The sequence below is a fragment of the Chenopodium quinoa genome, unplaced genomic scaffold, assembly GCF_001683475.1.
Source record: "Chenopodium quinoa cultivar QQ74 unplaced genomic scaffold, ASM168347v1, whole genome shotgun sequence".
NCBI classification, from domain to species: Eukaryota; Viridiplantae; Streptophyta; class Magnoliopsida; order Caryophyllales; family Amaranthaceae; genus Chenopodium; species Chenopodium quinoa.
Genome location: NW_018743591.1, coordinates 470,788 through 491,704, shown reverse-complemented (window position 1 = coordinate 491,704; position 20,917 = coordinate 470,788). Strand labels below are relative to the sequence as shown.

General features: G+C 37.1%; 2 protein-coding genes across 3 annotated transcripts; one reads left to right on the top strand and one right to left on the bottom strand.

Moving 5' to 3' along the window:
* Positions 1 to 1,365: 1,365 nt before the first annotated feature.
* Positions 1,366 to 2,043, top strand: LOC110682691 (UPF0329 protein ECU05_1680/ECU11_0050-like). The gene has a single exon (XM_021859020.1). The coding sequence runs from the start codon at positions 1,366 to 1,368 to the stop codon at positions 2,041 to 2,043; it is 678 nt and encodes a 225-aa protein (XP_021714712.1).
* A 1,324-nt stretch (positions 2,044 to 3,367) lies between these two features.
* LOC110682703 (U3 snoRNP-associated protein-like EMB2271) lies at positions 3,368 to 11,737 on the bottom strand. 2 transcript variants are annotated; one of them, XM_021859029.1, is made up of 8 exons: positions 11,577 to 11,737; positions 10,878 to 11,374; positions 9,975 to 10,335; positions 9,308 to 9,532; positions 8,196 to 8,424; positions 7,089 to 7,264; positions 4,714 to 4,779; positions 3,368 to 3,797 (listed from the first exon to the last, which is right to left on the bottom strand). In XM_021859029.1, exons 2-8 carry the CDS (start codon positions 11,363 to 11,365, stop codon positions 3,717 to 3,719), a joined length of 1,626 nt encoding a protein of 541 aa, XP_021714721.1. In that variant the 5' UTR covers positions 11,366 to 11,374; positions 11,577 to 11,737; the 3' UTR covers positions 3,368 to 3,716. The 2 variants fall into 2 exon arrangements, with proteins under 2 accessions (XP_021714721.1, XP_021714722.1); XM_021859030.1 differs by having other exon boundaries at positions 10,878 to 11,354; positions 11,577 to 11,736.
* Between the last annotated feature and the right edge of the window lie 9,180 nt (positions 11,738 to 20,917).

Sequence of the window (20,917 nt, the reverse complement as noted above, 5' to 3'; positions counted from 1 at the left end):
TTTTTTGTGGATTTCTACAGGTTTTTGCCATTTCAATCTAAAATAGGGTCAATATCTTAATGTGTCAGTCAATGATGACTTAACGTTGCAACACTATTTAATTAAAACATGATCTTTACATCAATTTTGTTAAATAAGGATCTAGGCCACACCGTAAACCAAGAGAGAGAATCCACTTCACAAGTCCAAAGAAAGTTGCATCCCAAAACCATATGGCAATAGGAGGAGTAGCACTTTAGTCTTATAAATTGATTAACTCTCTCTTATTCAACCAATGTGGGACACTTACATATGGTGATATTTGAGAGGTGTCTTTGATTTTTAACACCCCCCTCACATGTAAGGTCCCTTTTAACTTTGTCTCATGTGATTTTTCAGGGAGTTTCAACAGAAAAAGCACGGCAAATCATTGATATTTTACTGCACCAATTTCATAATTTGTACAATAAATTATTGGTGAAATATTTCGAATTCCAAAATTCATGATGATAAATTGGGCTGAAAAAATGAAAAGAATTTTGACAAAATCAGTAAGTACCATATTAAAAAAAATATGTATATAGATATATATATATATATATATATATATTTATTCACATTTAAAAAAAATACCTTGAAAATAAGTTAATTTCATTTTTTAGCTCTAATGGTCAAGCTAATAGTTAGGGCGGGAGTTTTTTAAATTGCAAGCAAGTTTCTAACTACAACCATTAAATATGCTCTAACTTGTCATCTATGGCAACCCGTTGTTTCTTTGCTGATGTCATTAATGTTGACATTAATGAGGGTTTAAGCTTAAAAATAACTTATCGCTTTATTAAAATAAAAATTGTAAAAATAATTTTGTAAAAAAAAAAAGGTGAGAAATAAAATTTACTTATAGAATCCCACTATAAAAGCAAACATGTCTTTGCTTTCCTTACCTCTTCCTCTACCTTTTACACATATACTCGTACAACCATATTTTCTTCTCTTTTATTCTCCTATAAACAAAAATTAGTAATCTAAACAAAGCAATTATGAAGTTAGATTAAGATCAGAAACCTATAATCTTTACCTCTTAATTATATCCCAAATTCCAATCATATGGCAACATTTAATATGTGCTATATAACAGGAAAATTAGCAAGAACAGTATTATGGATATTGATGTTTATTTTGTTAGTTAAACGAGTATTTCCCCTCGCAATCTCGAATTCGTGTCGTCTTTTGGACTTAATCAAGGGGCGTAAGTTTATGTATATTGTCCTTCATTCCATAATCATCTCCATCCTCATTTCTTCGTCTTCTTTTGTACCCTGTATAATCAATAGGCTCCTCAAAGTACACGAAAAAACGAAACTTCGGTTTCATAGTCCAAAAGTTATGTCATCTTCTCTTGATGATGATGATACTTGGTGGTTTTGCACATACATGGATCATGAACAGCCTATGGAATGTGCTAAAACATCAACAAAAGTCGAGGAGGACGAAACTTTGTCGTTGTTTCGAGTTCATGAGCAAGAGCAGCCCGTTGTGGAAAGTGCTACAACACCATCAACTAATGAAGAAGAGAAAATTAAGTCGTCGTTTCGAGTACTTGAGGAAAAGGAAGAGAAAATAGGTGAAGTGAAAAACACGGAAGAAGAAGAGGAGGATGATTTGGATGCCACGTGGAAGGCAATCATGGAGTCAAAAGGACTGGGAACTAGGCCCCAGCTTAGGAAAAGTGACACGTGGAGCTGCGGCGATGGTGGTGGAAAGGAGAGGGAGAAAGGAAAGGGGGAGATGGGGGGATTGAGTAAGTATAGGGTAAGGAGGAAGTTGAAGAAGTGGCAGAGTTTTCGAGAAATGGTAGAGAGAAAAGTGAATGTTGGTGGTGATAGCGGCGGTGGTGATGGTGGGGAGAAGTCGGGGCAGAGGAGTATGGATGTGGCGCTGACCTTTCATGATGAGTTCAAGAAGCGAGCTGATGCGTTTATTGCTCGGTTTACTCATGATATCCGTCTTCAAAGACTGGAGTCCGACCAACGTTTTTTGGAGATGATTAACCGTGGTCTCTAGTCAAATTTATTATCTTTTACCTAGTCGGGTTAGTTATCTAACAGTTTGGCAGATAATACTGTAGAAAAGTATTTGTTACTCGTACTTCTTTGTCCTCTCCTAGCGTATCCTCTAGAGCTAATTAACTAGAGTTTGGCACATTTAGGTCAAATGGATGAATTCGACCTCGATGGTTGCCTAATTACTCTGTTTCGCATTTTGTTACCTCATTACCCTAAATCGCATAGTAATTACTTTGAATTATTCGAGTAATCTTGTTGAAAGAGATAGAAATGGTAATCGTACAAGTTACGGATACATTTCATCCTGGTCTGCTTAGGATAGTTTATAAATATTGATTATGTAAGTCAAGGTCTTTCCACTTAGATCTTTTGTAGGAGTGAAGATGGTTTATTTACGCAAAATTTGGGAAGTCTACGCCCCTCTAATGGACGAAGATGGGAATGAATGTCAAATATTTTGTAATATTCTTCTTATGTTTGTTCAATATAATACAAAGTATCAATCTCAAAATGATAATATCAATTGACTCTTTACCCTTTTATGAGTTGTATTAATTTCCTATTGTAATATTAATACATAATTACATATGTTATATTAATGGATAAATCAGACTAGATCAACCCGTATTTGAGAATTGAGATTATCCATGAACCCATAATATTAATGGATAATGGGGTATAAGGGTCTTTTGTTAACTTGTTTATCCAATACCAATGAAAAATAAAAAAAAATAAAAATACTCCCTTTATTTTCATTTACATGGTCAGACTTTACAAAATTAAAAAAAAAAAAATTGACTATAAATTCTCATAAATATGCAACATAGTTTCTTGAGATTTTATTAGATTTGTTTTAATGTGTGATTTTATAATCAGTTTTTAAAATTTTTATTAATACGTAACTAAAAAGGTAGACTGCCAAAAAAACATCTTAAGACTGCAAAATGAATGAAATACTATCGGTACTTCAAAAAAAACTGTTCTGCTCGTTGAAAGAGAATGGGAAAAGGCTGACCTTGGGAACAACCTAAACCCAAAAGAAGGGCCTGAGACAGGAACAAGACGTTTTGGCTAGCGCCAAAAAGAAAAAATGATAGGGCCATAGAATTTCACATCTCTTGGTGGCTATACATACACCCAAAAAAAAGTCTATATCATGAAAAATACTCCATATTTTCCGTCGAAAACAAACCATTAATAAGCCAAGTGAACATTTTAACCACTTCTAAACATCGTACTTGTACTTCCTATCTATCTAATTGTTTAGTCAATTTAAAGGCAATACGTTTTTATTCGGACAGTTTAACTGATTGCAGCAAATATATTCAAGTCCCAATCAAAATTAAGCATTGCAACTAGGAGCTTATAAAAATCAGCAAAAATAACTTTGATTCAAAGTTCACTCACCTAAACTGAAGTATGAACTGCTATTGCTACTGCTAATATTACTAGCATTCATTACAACTCGAACGCTACCAGCAAATTTCACAGTATTTGCTGTTCGCTAACTAAGAAACATGATATTGTTACAAAATTTGGAGGTCGATCACAGTTGAAACTCACAAGGAATCAAATGAATCATCAAAATCGTAGACATAAGATCTCTTACATCCTGGTACCTTGATAAATAAATAGTCAAAATTGAAGAGATTTTACATGTGCACTTGACTCCTATGATGTAAGCTTAAAGGATTGCAAAGCAACACCATTTCTAGCTGTAGATATACGATCCCACCTTCCAAGACGTGGTTCCTGCATTCAAGTGGACTATAGCTTAGTAAAATGTATTAGCAGTATTTAGTGACTGTTACAGAGCCATATAACCAAGCATAACAGGACCTAAAAGACATTGTTTGACTAAATCAAAATAAGCACATCTAATTTTAACAAGGCGGTTACATTCCTTATCCAACAGTGAGTGAAAAACAAACAACCAGACAGTATTCATTCAATTTATTCGCATAGTTGTCATTTGTGCACATAATTTATCTAATCCATAACAGACAACACCTTTATCCCGATGCCATATAGAAGGCTACCACTTATGGTGAATGAAAATGGATGCAAACCTTATGATGAAATAAAAATAAATACTGAGGTTAGATCCCCTTTTAGAATACACCATATGGGTTAGAAATGCAATAGCAAGAGTACTTGTTTGTAACTGCAATTAATGGGATGCAGGTTATTCCAATGAACACAAGAACAGCCTAAACTTTCCTAGATGATCAAAAGCCCTTTTTAACAATTAATATAGCCATATTGAAAAGCCTTTTTAACATTTAATATAGCCATATATACACCAATATATTGCCAAATAGCTTTTCAATACAAGTTGAAAAGGCACTAATACCAGGCTAGAAATTCAGCTCCCTCCAATTACGAATTAAAAGCAACATGGAGAACATGAGCAGACTCAAGGCTGTGATTATTCCTTAATGTTTTTGACTGTTACTATTTGCACAAGAGTTAAGCAAAAGAAGAAAGAGAGTAAAAGTGGGGCTGCAAGTGGCAAGAGTAAGACATAGCAATTTGCTAAGCAGGCATACAATTTCAGAGCATTCTCCCAAAACACTAAAATAAGCTGTAAAGATGTAGTCTGCATCCTAATGAGCCAAATAATATACACAACACAAGCAAAATAATATAAATAAATTAAAAAATTCACCTGCCCAACTCCAGCAACAAGAAATCTGCCAGATTTTGCAATAGCCAAGGAATTCACATACCCCACCTGCATCAAAAGAAAAGGAGGATAATAATCACAATTATGCAACCAATTAATAAAAATCACAATGCATAAAATCAACAAAGGAACAATTACTTTGTCACTGACAAACAACATTTTTTAGAAGAATATCCCAGAAGCACATGAAAAATGGAAGATAAAGAACAATTAAACTTTTTAAATGAAAATTTGAAAGATTATAAAAAATAAATAAATAAATAATAAGAATAAGAATACAACAGCAGTAACCAATCTAAGAAAGCATACATGGTGAAAGAGGTGTGGAAAGATAACCCATACCATATAAGAGTATTATTGCAGACACAAAAGGTAATGGGACACTGCACATCAATCGCAGATCACTCATATTAAGACCCTTATATAGAGAAGAAAACCCTCATCGTTTAAGTTCAAAGCACTAGTATCCTTAGCCATATGAAGGATCATGAATTATCCACAAACACCTCTATGGGAGCCATGTGAAGACCTATATGGGAGCCAAAGAAGACATCAATTTGCATTCCAATATCTCCTATTATCAAGGGAAGGTGGGGATTATTACTTTACTAAAGGAAGTATCTTATTCATGTGAAATCACCAACATGATATCAAGGGAGCTATAACCAATTCCTATAATTTAATGACTATCATTGCTGACTTGCATGATGGAGGCAAGTAGCGTATCTAAAAGGAAACCTGATGGGCAAGGCCAAGGCAGTAAGTGAAGTTCAAGGAATATTGAGATCATGGGAATATTTCCTGTCTCAACAAAGACTCAAAGAGAGGCTAGAAAAAGGGTAACAACTTTTACCCCAAGAATATCAAATACTTATAGGTGAGCCATTTCTATTCTCCTTCCCTCATATTCTTCCTCCTCCATTATCATTAACCAGTCATAGAAGCACTTTAATAAGATACCCAAAGCTCCAAAACTAGTATCCAGTATATTTGATTCCAACTGATCAAAATGACCCATTACCAACTCTTTTCCTAAGACATATTTTTTCGTCGTAACTACCTTATTCTTATGTTACATGGACTCAGGTACTCATGTTGAGTATCCAACATCAATTCGGCTATATTGTGAAATATGTCCATGATTTTGGCCCAAAATAAAGTGTAAAAGTGTCCTACAGATGTTGGATGTCGAAGATTTGTCAAGTATACTTGAGGTGAAATGAAGTGTTATAGCATTGTTCTATTTTCATTATTTTGGACCAAGGAGTATCTACATGAAAGATATAATACTTCTAACCTCTTGTCTATACTTATCAGCTCCATTTAATAGTTCTATATTAGACGCCTTCACCACTGTAGTCGCACATCTTCCTTGCAATACCACCAATCTATTGCTTCAATCACAACAACCTTCTCGCAGTGCACTACCAATCCAATTATATACTCCCTACTCATCGACACTCACACAGTGATAATTATATATATGCTTAAATATGAGCAATAGGGACACATTATGTACCCATAGCCACTCGTGGTTGTGATGCCTTTTCTGGTTTTTAGCATCACCATCCGTATATTTATTTATTTTTTTAATTCTTTTGCTCTTTAATTTCATCTTTTATTTTAGTCGTTTTAGTTTAGTCGTTGACTTCCCAACCATATGTCGCCAGTTAGGTGAATTTGGCATAAACAATGGGACTTAATAATAGCCTTATGGCCCTTACCTAACTTCACATTAAAATCATGACCATGCTCTCTCTTAAGAAGGCCTCCTTATCCAATCACTACTATCATTAGTACTAGGACATTGAGCCCAAAACATCTAATCTGGGACAGCTACTAACATCGCAAAAGCAAACACTATCTCCTTATATTCTCAATATATATAACACTAGTCAAACACCATGTTATTGGCTCTCACCTCACTACTAAAATGAATGCATTGTATAGTAAAAATAAATTTTCTTCATTGTCTATATTTCGTGTCTGACAAGGTATGACATAAATCAGAATCTATATACTAATTCCTCAATTTTACTAGTTCTGCTTAAACTAGAATTGTTTCCCTAGTCACAAGTTTAACTAGTAATTTCTTTTACTATCTATTAGTAAAATTCATAAAAAGTCATTATTTAGATTTATACTATGAGACAAAACCAGTGAGTTTTATTTTAATATTTTCAGTAAAAAGACATGGACAAAGTGAGGTATGTAAATAGCCCAACATGTAAGAGGTGCAGCTACAAAAAAGCAGAGGTTCTAATATTTGACAGTAGACATCCGGTTTATGATCAACAAGAATTTACATTTAACATGTTAAGAGCACTATCAAATTTAAACAAAAAATTTCAACTCACCAAAGGAACATCAAATAAGGGTGCAACAGCTTTGGTCTCACTGTTGATTTGCCATAATCGAACAAACCCATCTCCAGCACCAGATGCAGCAAGGTCACTATTCCTGCATACAGTAACAGAGCTGACCCAGGACTGCGCATTTGAGCATGGATTACTTGCTTTAATTTCACTACTATCTGCAAAATTGTAAAAACATTGTTCTTCAGTAATGCAAAGGAATCAAGTGAACATGCTGTTTAAACAAAAAAAACAAAAAGTTAACTTAGCAATACAGGTATATATCTGACTTTCATCAATTATTGATTAGACTATAGTTGACAATACTTGATATGATTCATATGACAACGCAAACCAGTATACACAGCCTAAACTTGACACAATATACTAAGAAAAATAAGCACTTGACAATTCATGAGCATAACTGAATTAGACTTGATGAGTCTTGACTCATTTAATGAATTATGCGAATATCTACTGTTTACAACTTCACATAATTAAGATACAAATCGATACCAATCTGAAGCTTACATTACACGAAGCCAAGCCCATTACAAAAAAGATAAACTAGGTAAAATATTCCATAACAAATAGGACTGATTATAAGCTGTGAAATTAACTTTAATCCAAATTAGGAAGCTTCAAGTTCTTTTCACAACACGCATGGCACTAAAGTAGCTAGACAAACCACAATCCTGACTCAAATCATACTGATATTGTATTGTTCTCTTGACACTTTTTTGGCTTTGTTGTCCATAGACCTAATCCTTTATATCTTTATTCTTTTCCACTCAGAACTAGAAAATACTTATATCAATTCAATAAATTGTATTTGTTCAAATGACAGACGCTTCTAAATAGTTATAATAATTGTAAAAAAATATTAGTTAATAAACCAGCTTTTTAAGTAGGTTTAAATAAGGAATGCTAAGTTCAGTTGTCATGTTTGGATAAGTTCATATAAGGAATTTTCAGGTGAAACTTTAATATGTGAAAATTGCTATTTGATCAGCAAACTTAAACTTAATAACCCATGCCTTCTAAACTTCCATTAGAGCAAGTGCATTTGATAAGGCATGATTGCATAATTACAAGAGAGAGATGATTTACCAATATGACCATTAGGCATGACTCCGTTGCTATTTAGCTCTACTTGCTTCTTCAATGCAGACAGAGTGTGAGCATTTTTTACAATAGAGACTGGCTTTTTACGCAATACGCTCCACAGCTCAATGCTTCCGTCATCAGATCCAGACAAGAATTCATCATTACCAGCAAAGCAGCAGCACTCAAGAGCAGAAGTAGAAGACCGATAAACCAGACGTGACTCCTCTGGAACCTTTCACCATAATAAACAGGAAATTATTATAAGAACAATATGAGATAAGATAAACATACATTGTACAACATTGTTGACAGTTTTAGCACAGGCACACAGCAACAAAACCTTTACAAAACTCAAGAAATTGACCTAAAGTTGTAGCTATCAATAAAACTAATGAGTTTCAAATAAAGAAAATCCTTGGCTTTCGGAGACCTTCTTCCGTCTACCCTTCGCCTGGCGGCTAAGCTCGGAGACCCAAAGTCTTTCGACAACCTTTAAACTACTTTATATTCGCACGCCAAACTTAATAAAGATAGCTTCTCCTATATCAAAAGTCATGGAAAATAATAGTATAGCTTAAGTTTCAACTAAATGGCAAGTTATATGCTATTTTAACATGTTTACATTATTAAACTCTCGAGATCAGAAATTTCTCCGTCCATTTCTCATTTTATTGGAGGGTTGCAGTGAGAGCCGTAAGCCAGTAATTAAACTCTCCTTAAAGCACAAATGTGACTGATAAATGGTTTAAAATGTCCTCATTCCCCTTAAATCAGCATGGCTCCCGAATGATAATGTTTTGAACAATTGTGCCTTAGATGTACTTGTCATGTTCGAATTTTCCATGTTTTAACAGATCAGAATAGGTATATAGAAAACTTTCAGGATACTACATTCAACAGAGACCCCACACAGAAGTTTCACTAATGGCTCCCAATTGATGTAGCAAAAAGAAGAATAGAAAGATTATGCTGAATACAAACATTAAAATATTATAACACAAAAGCAAAACCATCGTAAACTGGTACATGCCAACTAAAATACAAATCAACTACACAGACAAGAGACAAGAATATTAAAGTGAGAGTTACACCATGGGGAGTGATGGGAAAACTACCTTATACAACTGCATAGTTCGATCACGTCCAACAGTCAATGCCCGTTCCTTTCTCATACAATCAATACTTAACACCTCACTTTGATGACCAAATAATGTTGTTATGTACGCTCTATCTTCAGCATTCCAAATCTTAACTGTTCGATCAAATGAACCAGAAAAGATTTCTGAAGTCCCTTGCCTAATTGTCAAACATGACACAGGCCCTCTATGACCTGGAAAAGCCTGTCAGTCAATCAGTTGGGCTGCAATGGATACCACTAAAGCCAATAGATGTAGCTACCAACATAGTATTGCCACAATCGGCCATATAATTACACATCATCCCAGCACAAGACAGACAACCCACAAGACAGTTATTGGTAAAACAGTAAAACATATTGGCAAGTTACAGATTTAAAAAAACTGTAGGAAACAGAATTTCTCACTCAGACCACCAACCCCTTACTGCAACACAAGACAGACCCCAAAAATAAAATTGTCAATGTTCACTCTGCAAGACTTTGGCTGCCTTGCAAAGAGATTGATTCTAAAAATCATCTAATTACACACTTTAAATAATAAATTAATCATTGTGAGATGCACCATACACAAGACTATTGAAATTACGTAACCTTTCTTGGACTTGAAGCCTGCTTACAACAATAACAAATAAAGCAACATCTACCTGAATATGCTCCCGTGTACGTGTATCCCATAAATGAACATGACGATCAAAACCACCGGTAGCTAGATAACGGCCATCAGAACTAACAGCCAATGCTAGGATATCCTTACTATGCTTCATTACTTTACCCTTCTTATTTGATTGACCCTGTGGATCTTTAACACCATGGGACTTCAAGACGTCTTCAGAGGGCCAAAGATATTTTTCCGCTTTTCTAATTTCAACATCCCAGTGGGCAATACCACCATCCTTTGAAGCTGAAAACCCTCTTGTGTCATCATCAGACAGAGCTACAGCAGTAACAGATTGCCGATGCTTAAATAAAAACTCTGGTTCTTCTTTACCTTCTAACTTCTGTAATCTACACATCAGTTACAGTAACAATCAAATCTCAAAAATTAATAAATATGAACATTAGAGTTTGTCTAATATATTTTCTTAAAGCCACAATACATAACCTCAATAAGAGTGTGTTTGAAGATTCTAGAATCAATAACATTGTAAGATAGTTCAATTGGATTTTGTTTCCAAATTCAATAAGCCCAATGCATAAATAGATCAACACTATCAGCTACATCCCACTTCGGGCATACCCACAAAAATTCCACCAAGTTTTATCACACTCGAATGCTCAATAACATGATACAAAGAACAAAAACCAAACGGCAGAAAAACTGGCCCTTTAAGTATAATCAACAATGTCAGAAAATTTTACTCCATTTCACAACAATCTAACCAACTACCTACAAACAGCCATATACAGCACTAAAATTACTCAAATTTCCTCCAAAACAAACATTCACAATTCAACATCTCAACTCAAATAGAAAAACCCACAAAAATTCAACCAATAAACATTCAAATCACATAAAAACAAACCCCAAAAAATTCAGTATAACTCACTTGGAAGCGATCAACCTACGAGTTCTACCACTATCTTCAAGCTGCTCCTGCTGCAAAATCTTAGCAACAAGAGAATCCCTAATCCCACCTCTCTCCTCCCTCTCATCATCATCATCATCATCATCTTCATCCTCCTCTCTTTCTTCCTCCTCACCTTTCCTCACTTTCTGAACAAGCTCCCACGCCAATCGCCGCCTTCGCTCGTCAACAGTTTCTCTCTCCAACTCCTCCTCCTTTTCCTCCTCCTCTGTTTTCTCCTTCACCCCACCACTATTTTCATCCTCAAAAAAATCATCCCCACCATCCGACATATCGCTCGCAATCTCACCATCAAACCCATTCTCTTCTTCACTGATATCAAATTTGCGCCGCCTTTTCGAGTTTTGCTGCTTTGAGAATGAACTGGCTCGTCCCTTACTTTTTGAGCTTTTCTGCTTTGAGAATGAACTGGTTCGTCCCTTAGCAACAGGCCCGTCCCTGAATTTCATAGTTCAATCCTAACATTAAAGGGTTGTGCAATACATTAGCAACCAAATTTGATTCGAAAAATCACATAATTTTAGGATTCAATAATCACATTAGGCTCATAATTTTCTTTTCTTTTGGTTATCTTAGAATTTAGAACAAATATACTTAATGTAGTGACAATTAAATTAGATTGTGAAATTGATATGATGATAACAAAAACAAACAACTTACCTCAGAAAGCTAGCAGCTTCAATGGGGGATACAAGTATTAGATTCAACGAAGAACGTCAACTACGCTTCAGTGGAGAACGTTGAGTACGCTTCAATGGAGAACTGAGGGACAGGTAGGGTTTAAGGCCTTGGATTCAATTGGGGATATTTGATTCAATAATCAAGTATTAAAAGCCATGACCCGCCCGGTTATAAATGGGTTAAATCAATGGGCAAGTGGGTAAAGCTTAACCCAGCAAATTGCGGGGGGTTTGTTTGCCCAGCACAACTTGAGTAAACTATAAATACGGTTCCTAACATTTGATATAAGTTTCGATTTAGTCCCTCATGTGTTCAAAAGGATGATTTTAGTCCCTCTATCACCACTTTGGGTGGTTAGACTCACCAAACTTTAGGGACTTAGGGTGATGACTAGACCAAAGTTTAGGAACTTTAGCTGCTGACTAGACCAAACTTTAGGGACATTTTTTTTATTCAATTGCTACTAAATGTGAATACCCTTATTTAATCAAATAGTCTAATACTATTATTTTATTACTCATTCCAATATTGAATTTATTTAATTACCCACATTAATTTTAGTAACTTTATTTTTTTTCTCTCCTCAACTTCTTACCTTCCCCATTTTCAAAGCTCCACCACAACTTCCACCAACACCACCCTCTCCCACCGAAAACAACCTAAACCCCCACCGAAACCACCAAATTCCCCATCGTACCACTCCTACTGAAATCACCCAAAATCCAACCATTCCCTACGAAAACCACCAAAACCCCCCACCAACACCATCAACGAAACACCAACACTGCTCCCATCGAAAACAAACCACCAAAACCATCACCACCCCAACAGAACACCACCAAAACCTCTATCATTCTCACCAAAACCATCACCACTCGCACTAAGAACGACCAATACCCCACCACTCTCAGAGAAAACTACCTACTTCGCCACCTGGTCCACCACTGTCATTGAAAACCACCACCTCTAGAGCTTCAAGTCTTAAATCTTACCAATGCGTCCATATCTATAACCCATAAAATTAAAAGCATTATATTCTCCAAACTTCAAGGTGGTGTCCGTGAACCTCACATGGGTTAATACTTTAATTTTATTTTTTTTTCTTAAATTCAAAACTAATTTGTTTTGGATTTGTTTTTTTTAGTAGCAATTGAAAAAAAAAATAGATTTAGTTTAAAATATTTATATGGTAATTAACATTATCTATTTTAGTAGAAATTGAAAAAAAAAAAGATAATGTTAATTAACATATTTAGTAGCAATTAAAACATTATATGGTTTTACTAATAAAAAAATATTTATATGGTTGATTAACATAAGTATTTAGTAGCAATTGAATTAAAAAAAATGCTAAGTCCCTAAAGTTTGGTCCAGTCAACAGACAAAGTCCTTAAAGTTTGGTCCAGTCATTGCCCAAAGTCCCTAAAGTTTGGTGAATCAGCAAAGTAACCACCCAAATTAGTGGTAGAGGGACCAAAATCATCATTTTGAAACATGAGGGACTAAATCCAAACTTATACCAAACATTAGTGACCGTATTTATAGTTTACTCAGCACAACTTGGAGTAGAGTCCACATTTGTATTTGGGCGTATTACCATACTCATGCATATACCACGTGGTACAGTAATACGAATTGGCGCGCTTCCGCATCCCGTTCCAATTAATTTCCTGTTCTCACTTTCCTTTTCCCTATCTAACTATAGTTTCATCTCATTTTCTCTTGTTGTTTGTTGAATGAGACGACTAGCGGCGCGGTAGGGTTATCAAGCCGGTGGGTGGTGGTCGGATTCCATCAAATTTGGTAGGGTAGCATCACGACAATTGGCGGCAGGAGTAAAAATATAACGGTGAATTTGGTGAGGAAAACTTCAATTGTTGTAAATTTCAATTGGTTTGTATAGATTTAATAATTCAATGACTGAATTAGCTTAAGTATGTGTTAATTTGAGTAATGGTATAATTGAATTCAATGAATTTTAACAATTCACTTGCAAGTATACCGAATACTGATTTATTGAATGTCATTATTAATTTTGACATAATTTGGTGAATATTGTTATCTCTATTTTGTCGGGATTTTGGATATTAATTTATGTTTTTTTATTTTGGGATTGAGGAATGTGATGTGAAATTGAGGAATTTGTTAAATTGTTTCAGAGTAGAAGTAGAATGTGATGTCAAATTGATGAAGAGTAGAAGTAGAATGTGATGTTTGGTGTCAAGGAAATGTGAAGGTTAAATTGAGGAATGCTTGATCTTGTACTAGTTGGCTAGGGTAATTAGTGTTCATGGTTGACCACCCAAGGAGGGGACCAAGTCACCTTACTCCCCAAGCCAACCAACAACCCTTGGTCCCCTCCCCTTGACCGGCTGACCAAGCCACGTGGCAGGCTGGCAGCCTGCCTTGGTTGCCAAGCCAGCCAGCTGGCGCCTAGCACCAAGGCTAGGCTGCTGGCCAGCCAGCTTATGCATGCGTGCTGCTAACGAGCCACGCATGCTGGGCTGATGCCTATGCGCTGCTAGCAAGGCTGCTGCTTGGTGCGTCAACGCTGACACGCACACATCGCATACTGCGAAGGCTAGCCTTGCTCGGCTAGTTAGCACGCATAGCCTTACACACACGCGTTACTTGCGATGCTGTGTGCTGCGCTATGCGATGCCCAGCATGCTGCGATGCTCAAGCTTGGTGCGTGCAACACTTGCGGCTAGGGCATGGCCCAGCACACTCGCACTAGGAGAAGGCTAGGTGCTTGGCCTAGCATGCTAGCAAGCACGCACCATGCTTGCGATGCTTGCGGGCTGCGCTAGCCTATGCCTAGCACGATGCAATGGCTAGCACTGCTATGTTAGCACGCCTAGCCACGCATGCACAACCACACCACACGCATGCACGCATCTTGTGATGCTTGTGCCATGCGATGTGCGTGTGCTAGGGGTTTCTAGGCACGCATTGCTTGGGACCTTGCCTAGCCTAGCACTCACATGGCTAGGCCAAGGAGGCTACGTCTAGGCTCGAACTTGTTACTTGATTGATTTCACGTCTCGTCGAATTCTAAACTCTACTCGACTTGTGACGCTCGGTCTCGACGCTCTAAGCTCGATATCCGACGTCTTAACAAATCCTTCGGGTTGATTCGTCGTCTCGGATCGGTTGTTCGATTGGGTTCGACCCGAAGGGTTTAGTCAAGATTAAGCTGTAATATTAATTGTACATTAACATTACTGATCGGAAGCGCCCTCCACCTAGGCATTCCGATCACTTGACCTTACTGAAGAATTGGCTTTCTAATAATTCTAAACCCTCTACCGGAATAATACACTTGTTGGAAGGACACCATTCTTTTCAGGTTCAATCTCTTTTAGGTTGGATTCGTACCATCATCCCCGAATATCCAGTAATGGTTCCGGACCACTATGGAGTTAACGATCTCCATGATCGTGAATGGGGTGTAACCTTCACACCTGTGAACGGTTTATAAGTTCTTAAAACTTGTTGGTGACTCTTTTATCTCTAGCTTCTTTCCCTTTGGACGCCACCATAGTTAAATGCATGATCACAGTGGGGCTCAAAGTTGATGTTTGAAATATTCCCCATAGTTTTTTGCGACTCCACTGGGGAGAATTTCTAATTTTGATCCTTAAATTTTATTTTGGCAATTGACTTTAGAATGAGTGGATGAGACTTGAAAAATTCTAGATATTCATTGTGCGTAATTTTGATTAACATTGTGGCATAAGCATAAAAAGGTCCGCATTGGAAAGACCATCCGAAATGCGTCAAAAACATAGGATTTTTATATGTAGGAAAAGTCGAAAATATCTTTCACAATTAGAATCGAAAAAATACTACAGAAATCGGAAAATCCGAAAAACACAGAAAACTGCCTTGAAGCGTAAGAACTGTCGCGAGACGACAGGAGTCATCGCCATGCGATGGCTCCTATTTTCTTGCGCCGAGTTCTTCCGACATCGTGCTAGGAATTTGCCTTCTTGTTTTGACCGATTCTAGTACTGTTTCGCGATTCTACTTCCTGATTGAGTTTATCCTTCTTTTGTGAACCCATATATGTTCTACATATGGTTTTAGCCCTTGGGAATTCACACTCCATCTACCCAATCAAACGCTCCGTGCAACAACGGGTACATTCGAGTTTGTGAATTCACCAAACCATGGAAGCAAGTCTAACTTGCGGGGTCCCATCCATACACGCCAACCCTTCCAAAGGTAAGGCTTTCGCGTGATGCATCCGGAGTCATATCCATGGACCCTCTTTGAATACCATAATCCTTGAACTTTAGAGGACTAGAGCCATGGTTAGGTTGCAAACTCATTGCATCATATTGTGACTATTTGACTAGTTGTGCATTCCTTACTTGTGAAATCTTGCTTGTGATAAACTAACCTCTTGTGTTGACTTGTGTTTATAAAGTCTTATTAAACTAAATAATGACTAAAAAAGACTTTGCTCAATTAATTAATTAATTAAATTAGATTAATACGGTCTAAATATACTCAACCTACTAAGACTATAGGCTTCCCTTTTGAAAAAATTACCGATTACAAATTAAAATGATGTTCCAGTTCTGGCGAGAAAGTCTGGCTTGTAACGCAGAACGTTAGTTCTATCGCGGCGCGATATTTATATCGCGCTGCGATAGAACCAACGCGATGCGATAGTTCTATCATTTCGCGATGGTTCGGTTTTCCTTTCTGAGTCTCCAGGTACAGTCAAAACTTTTTTGACTAATTAATTTAAATAACCAAGGCCTTAATTTGGTTTTTAATTGAGTCTAATCACATAGTCCCATGGTCATTACACGAGTCTTGAGCCTGTCACTTTCACTCACTATCAATGCACACACTTTGTATATGTCAAGACCATGTCTAGAGTCTTGTGTGCGTTTTTCCGTCACTTTTTTTAGGGGGGTAAGTCGTATATTATCCTCCTAACACAAACCATGTTGCTTAAAATTTTATAAAATCCCCATACTTGATTCCCAAAATATGCACTCGTTTTTTGCTTTTTCAACCCCAACAAAAAATAAAAGTCAATTCGAGTCAAGTCATTACAAGAGTCAATGGTTTAATTTTACAGCACTTGGTCAAGGAGGGTGTTTAATAAAAGACAACACCTTCGTTCAAGTACTACTCTTCGATAGACCGATTCGACGTAGGAAAGTTCATAATAATGGCCAATCTAGAAGAAGTCGTCCAACTTAAACAAACCATCAATGGACTCGCCGAGATGCTTAAAGGGCTTACCACCCAAGTCAATGACCCTAAAAAGAAAGTGCCAGTTGAAACCATCAAGCGTATGGAGGACATCTTGAGTCAAATCTCTAATGATTATAAGTACCTTGGAATTAGTTCCAAAGGGGTCTCAGTAGACTATGATCTTCTTCCGCAGAAGTTCTCTGCTAATGACATCCCTAAGTTCAAACCCATCGACAATCCTTTCTTTCATTTAAGGGCTTTCGAATCAATCATGGAGATCAAAGGGATCGACAAGAAGGTTTTCCCTTCACTATTCTCACTTTCCCTTGAACCCGTGTGTCAACAATGGTTCTTCTCCATGGACAACGAGAAAACTGCTACTTGGAAATCTATCACGCATGCTTTCATTGATAGATATAAATGTAATAATCAAGTAGAAACTGATCATAGGGAACTTGAAATGCTAAAACAGAAAGAGAATGAAGGTTTTACTGCTTTCTATAATAAGTGGAAGGAAACTTCTGCTAGAATGATCAAAGTTCCTAATGAGAAAGAATCTGTAAGGATGTTCATTAAGAACCTCCAAGACAAATATCAAAAGCGTTTAAAATATCAAGGAAATCTAAATACCTTCAAGGCCGTCTACAATATAGGCATTGAAATTGAAGATGACCTGGCAAAACAAAAAGTTGCTAACAGTAGTAATAATAGTGGCTGGAAAGGAAAGAAGAACGAAAATCCTTCTTCTTCCAAGAACACCCACTCTAACAACAATGTTAGTACCTTTAATCTAAACCACGTTCTAGCCATGAATAATCAAGGACAAAAGAAAAAATTTAGAAGAGAACACACTCCCATTGGGATGAGCTACGACATCGCCTTTGATCGTCTTCATGCAAAGGGACTTATTACTCCTATTGGACCTATTCAAGATCCCGCACCTGAAAGGAGGTCATCTAGTTGGAATCCAAATGTACACTGCAAGTATCATCAAGGCAGGGGCCACTCTACTGAAAGTTGTTGGAAATTGAAGGAAGTTATCCAACACTTAATCGATAACAACAAACTTCCAGTGCCTCCTGCTAGCAAGAAACCAAGCATCAATAATTCTTCACTTTCTGATTCCCTGGCAATTTCTGATGAACAAGATCCAATAAATCCATCGCTCCTTATTAAACCAATCAAAGATTCTCCCATGGAAGAAGTTCATGCCATTAAAGAAGAAGAGGAGATTTTCTTTAATGCCATGAGTGATTTCCAAGAAGAAACTACCAATAAGAACGTTGGTAGTCAAGGTCCTACTAGGGAAGAAGTTTATGTCCTTGTCAATACTCTGCAAGAAATAGCCTTTGAACTTTAAGTCCTTTATAAGAGGGTAGAAAGAATGGAAAATAGACATATCCTTGAAAAGGAAAACGATTCCTCCTTTTAAGACACTGTTGGAAGAAAGCCCTTCATTTTCAACGCTGTTAAACCACCCATAAAAAGGAGTAAAAAAGCTTACACACCCATAGGCACTACTTATGAAAGAGCCTTTGACATGCTTTTTGAAAGAGGCATGGTCAAGCCTCGCGAACCAAAACCATTCGAGTCCCTTAAAAGAACGGACCAACTCTATTATAAGTACCACCAATCCGGAGGTCACACAATTGAAGAATGTTTCAGATTCAAAGATCATATCCAAGGACTTATAGATGGTGGAAAACTTTTCATCAACCTTCCAAGAGTGAATGATGACACCAACATCAATGGGATTTGGGACATTGATGATGGGGATGTATACCTCAAAGACATGGAAGAGCCACCACTTGTCACACTCTACCCAGTTGATGACATTTGGGATGAGGAGGAAGAATCCCCAATTACTGTACTTACAAGGTCTAGAAGGTTGCAACCACCAATCACGAGTACGCCTATCCCTACAATTCAACCAATCCTAACACCTCTCATAGAAGATAATGACATTGTAAAACAACTCAAGAAAACTAAGGTTGAGATGAATGTTTGGAAACTCCTAGCCTCGTCTCGTGAACACTGAGTCGCAGTAATGGATGCTCTAGCAAAAGTAGGGATAGATTCTAAAACTACTCCAGAGGGGTTAGCTAACTTTCTTACAAGTGACCTTCCTAGTCCCATCAACTTGATCACCTTTTCTGACAAGGATTTACCCCCGAAAGGAGATAAACACTATAAAGCCTTGAATCTCACAATAGTCTGCAAAAGAATGAATGTGCCCATGACCCTTGTAGATAATGGTTCAACAATTAACATATGCCCACTTCGTACTGCAAGAATGTTGGGAATAAAGGATGAAGACTTGTCTCCATCCATACAAGGCATAAGGGCTTACTAAAACACTCAACGCCAAGTTCTTGGAACCATCACCATGGATGTCACCGTAGGAGTCATTAAACATAACACTACTTTTCAGGTAGTAGACATCAAGGCTTCATTTAACTTATTGTTGGGAAGCCCTTGGCTTCATGACCTTAAGGTTGTTCCTTCATCCCTCCACTAACAAGTAAAGGCAATAGTTGGAGGAATTCCTGTCACAATCGATGCTTCCCCTATGAGGATCAAAGCAGTGGATAAACCCATCATTAATGTGCAACATGATAAAAACGATGAAGATTTATGGGGCTTTATTGCCGAAGAGGTCTCTTTTATCATGGAAGATGAAAAGACCCCTCTTGACTATAATCCCCACTCAAATCTCGTGGTCAACACTATCCTTAAGAAACAAGGACATTTTCTTGGAATGACTCTAGGAAAGAAGAAAGGAATAGCTAGGCAAATGGGACTACCTGGCCTCCCTAAAATGGATACTTTTGGACTTTGTTTTGAACCAACTCTAGAGGACCTTAAGCGAGCCCGGGAAAAGTCTAATGCACGGAGGAAAGCTCGCACCCAGAAAAATACAATGCCAATGGAATCATACCCTCTCACTTTAAATGGACAATTCATAAAAGAGGGAGAAGATTATCCATGCTACGTATTCCCAGAACCACTTGTTAGAAATGGGATACGCCAACCTGGTTTTGAAATTTTCCTAGATTGTAATTTTCTAGATGAGATCCCAACTCTAGTTTACAAGGAACGAGCACCTCCATGCTTTGACTTTAATGTCATAGGACTCCTCTTTGGGTATGAGAAGAATGAGCCTAAGCGTGTTGACGACAACTCTGCGCTTATCCAAAAAGTGCTACAGAGTGAAACTTTGACCCCTCCAAGGCTATCACCAAGCAGAAGGAATACTCAAGTGATGGTGCAAGACTGTGAAGGTGACTACACCAAGTAGAAGGAAGATATCCATAACAATAGGAGAAGGACCCATGTTTGATGAGTCTGAGTCGTCTAAGTTAGAGTTAGAGTCCGAGCTTCCACTGATAATTCTCCTAAGTCCTTAGCAGTTGCACCTTCTTCCATCCCACCTAGTTTAGCACCTACTCCTAGAATAGTTAGTAGTCAGGTCCCGTCAGACCTATCTCTTTTTGATGTAATGATTCAAGAATTCAATAATATGTCTTCTTCCCCTTACTCCTCGTGCTTTTCCCTTACCCAAGATGACGAGTATTAATTTGCTAACAATGAAAATGACAAAGAAATAATTAAAGCAATGGAAACACTTGAGAATAAAACGACAATAATTGAAGAAACCGAATCAATTAACATCTCCAAGCATCCTACCATTAAAAGAGAAGTTAAAATAGTCTTAAATCTAAATCAAGAGGAAAGAACTCAATTAATAAATCTACTTAAGGAATTCATTGATGTTTTCGCTTGGTCATATGAAGATATGCCAGGAATAAATAGAGAAATTGCTCAACACACTATACCACTAATTCTGGGAATGAAACTTGTAAAACAAAAGTTGCGTCCAACGAAACCCGACGTAGCTCTTAAAATAAAAGAAGTTCAAAAACAAATAATTGTAGGTTTTATCAAGGTATCCAAATATCCAGAATGGGTTGCCAATGTGGTACCAGTTCCCAAGAAAGATGGTAGAGTAAGAATGTGTGTCGACTACAGAGATCTTAACAAGGCAAGTCCAAAGGACGACTTCCCTTTGCCACACATCGACATCTTAGTAGATAATACAGCCA

Coding starts and splice junctions, on each gene's coding strand:
- LOC110682703 (XM_021859029.1), bottom strand. CDS start 11,365: ATGAAATTCAGGGACGGGCCTGTTGCTAAGGGACGAACCAGTTCATTC. Junction 9,533..9,974: donor GTACACGGGAGCATATTCAG/GTAGATGTTGCT, acceptor ATTGACTGACAG/GCTTTTCCAGGTCATAGAGG. Junction 7,265..8,195: donor CATGCCTAATGGTCATATTG/GTAAATCATCTC, acceptor ACAATTTTGCAG/ATAGTAGTGAAATTAAAGCA.
- LOC110682691 (XM_021859020.1), top strand. CDS start 1,366: ATGTCATCTTCTCTTGATGATGATGATACTTGGTGGTTTTGCACATAC.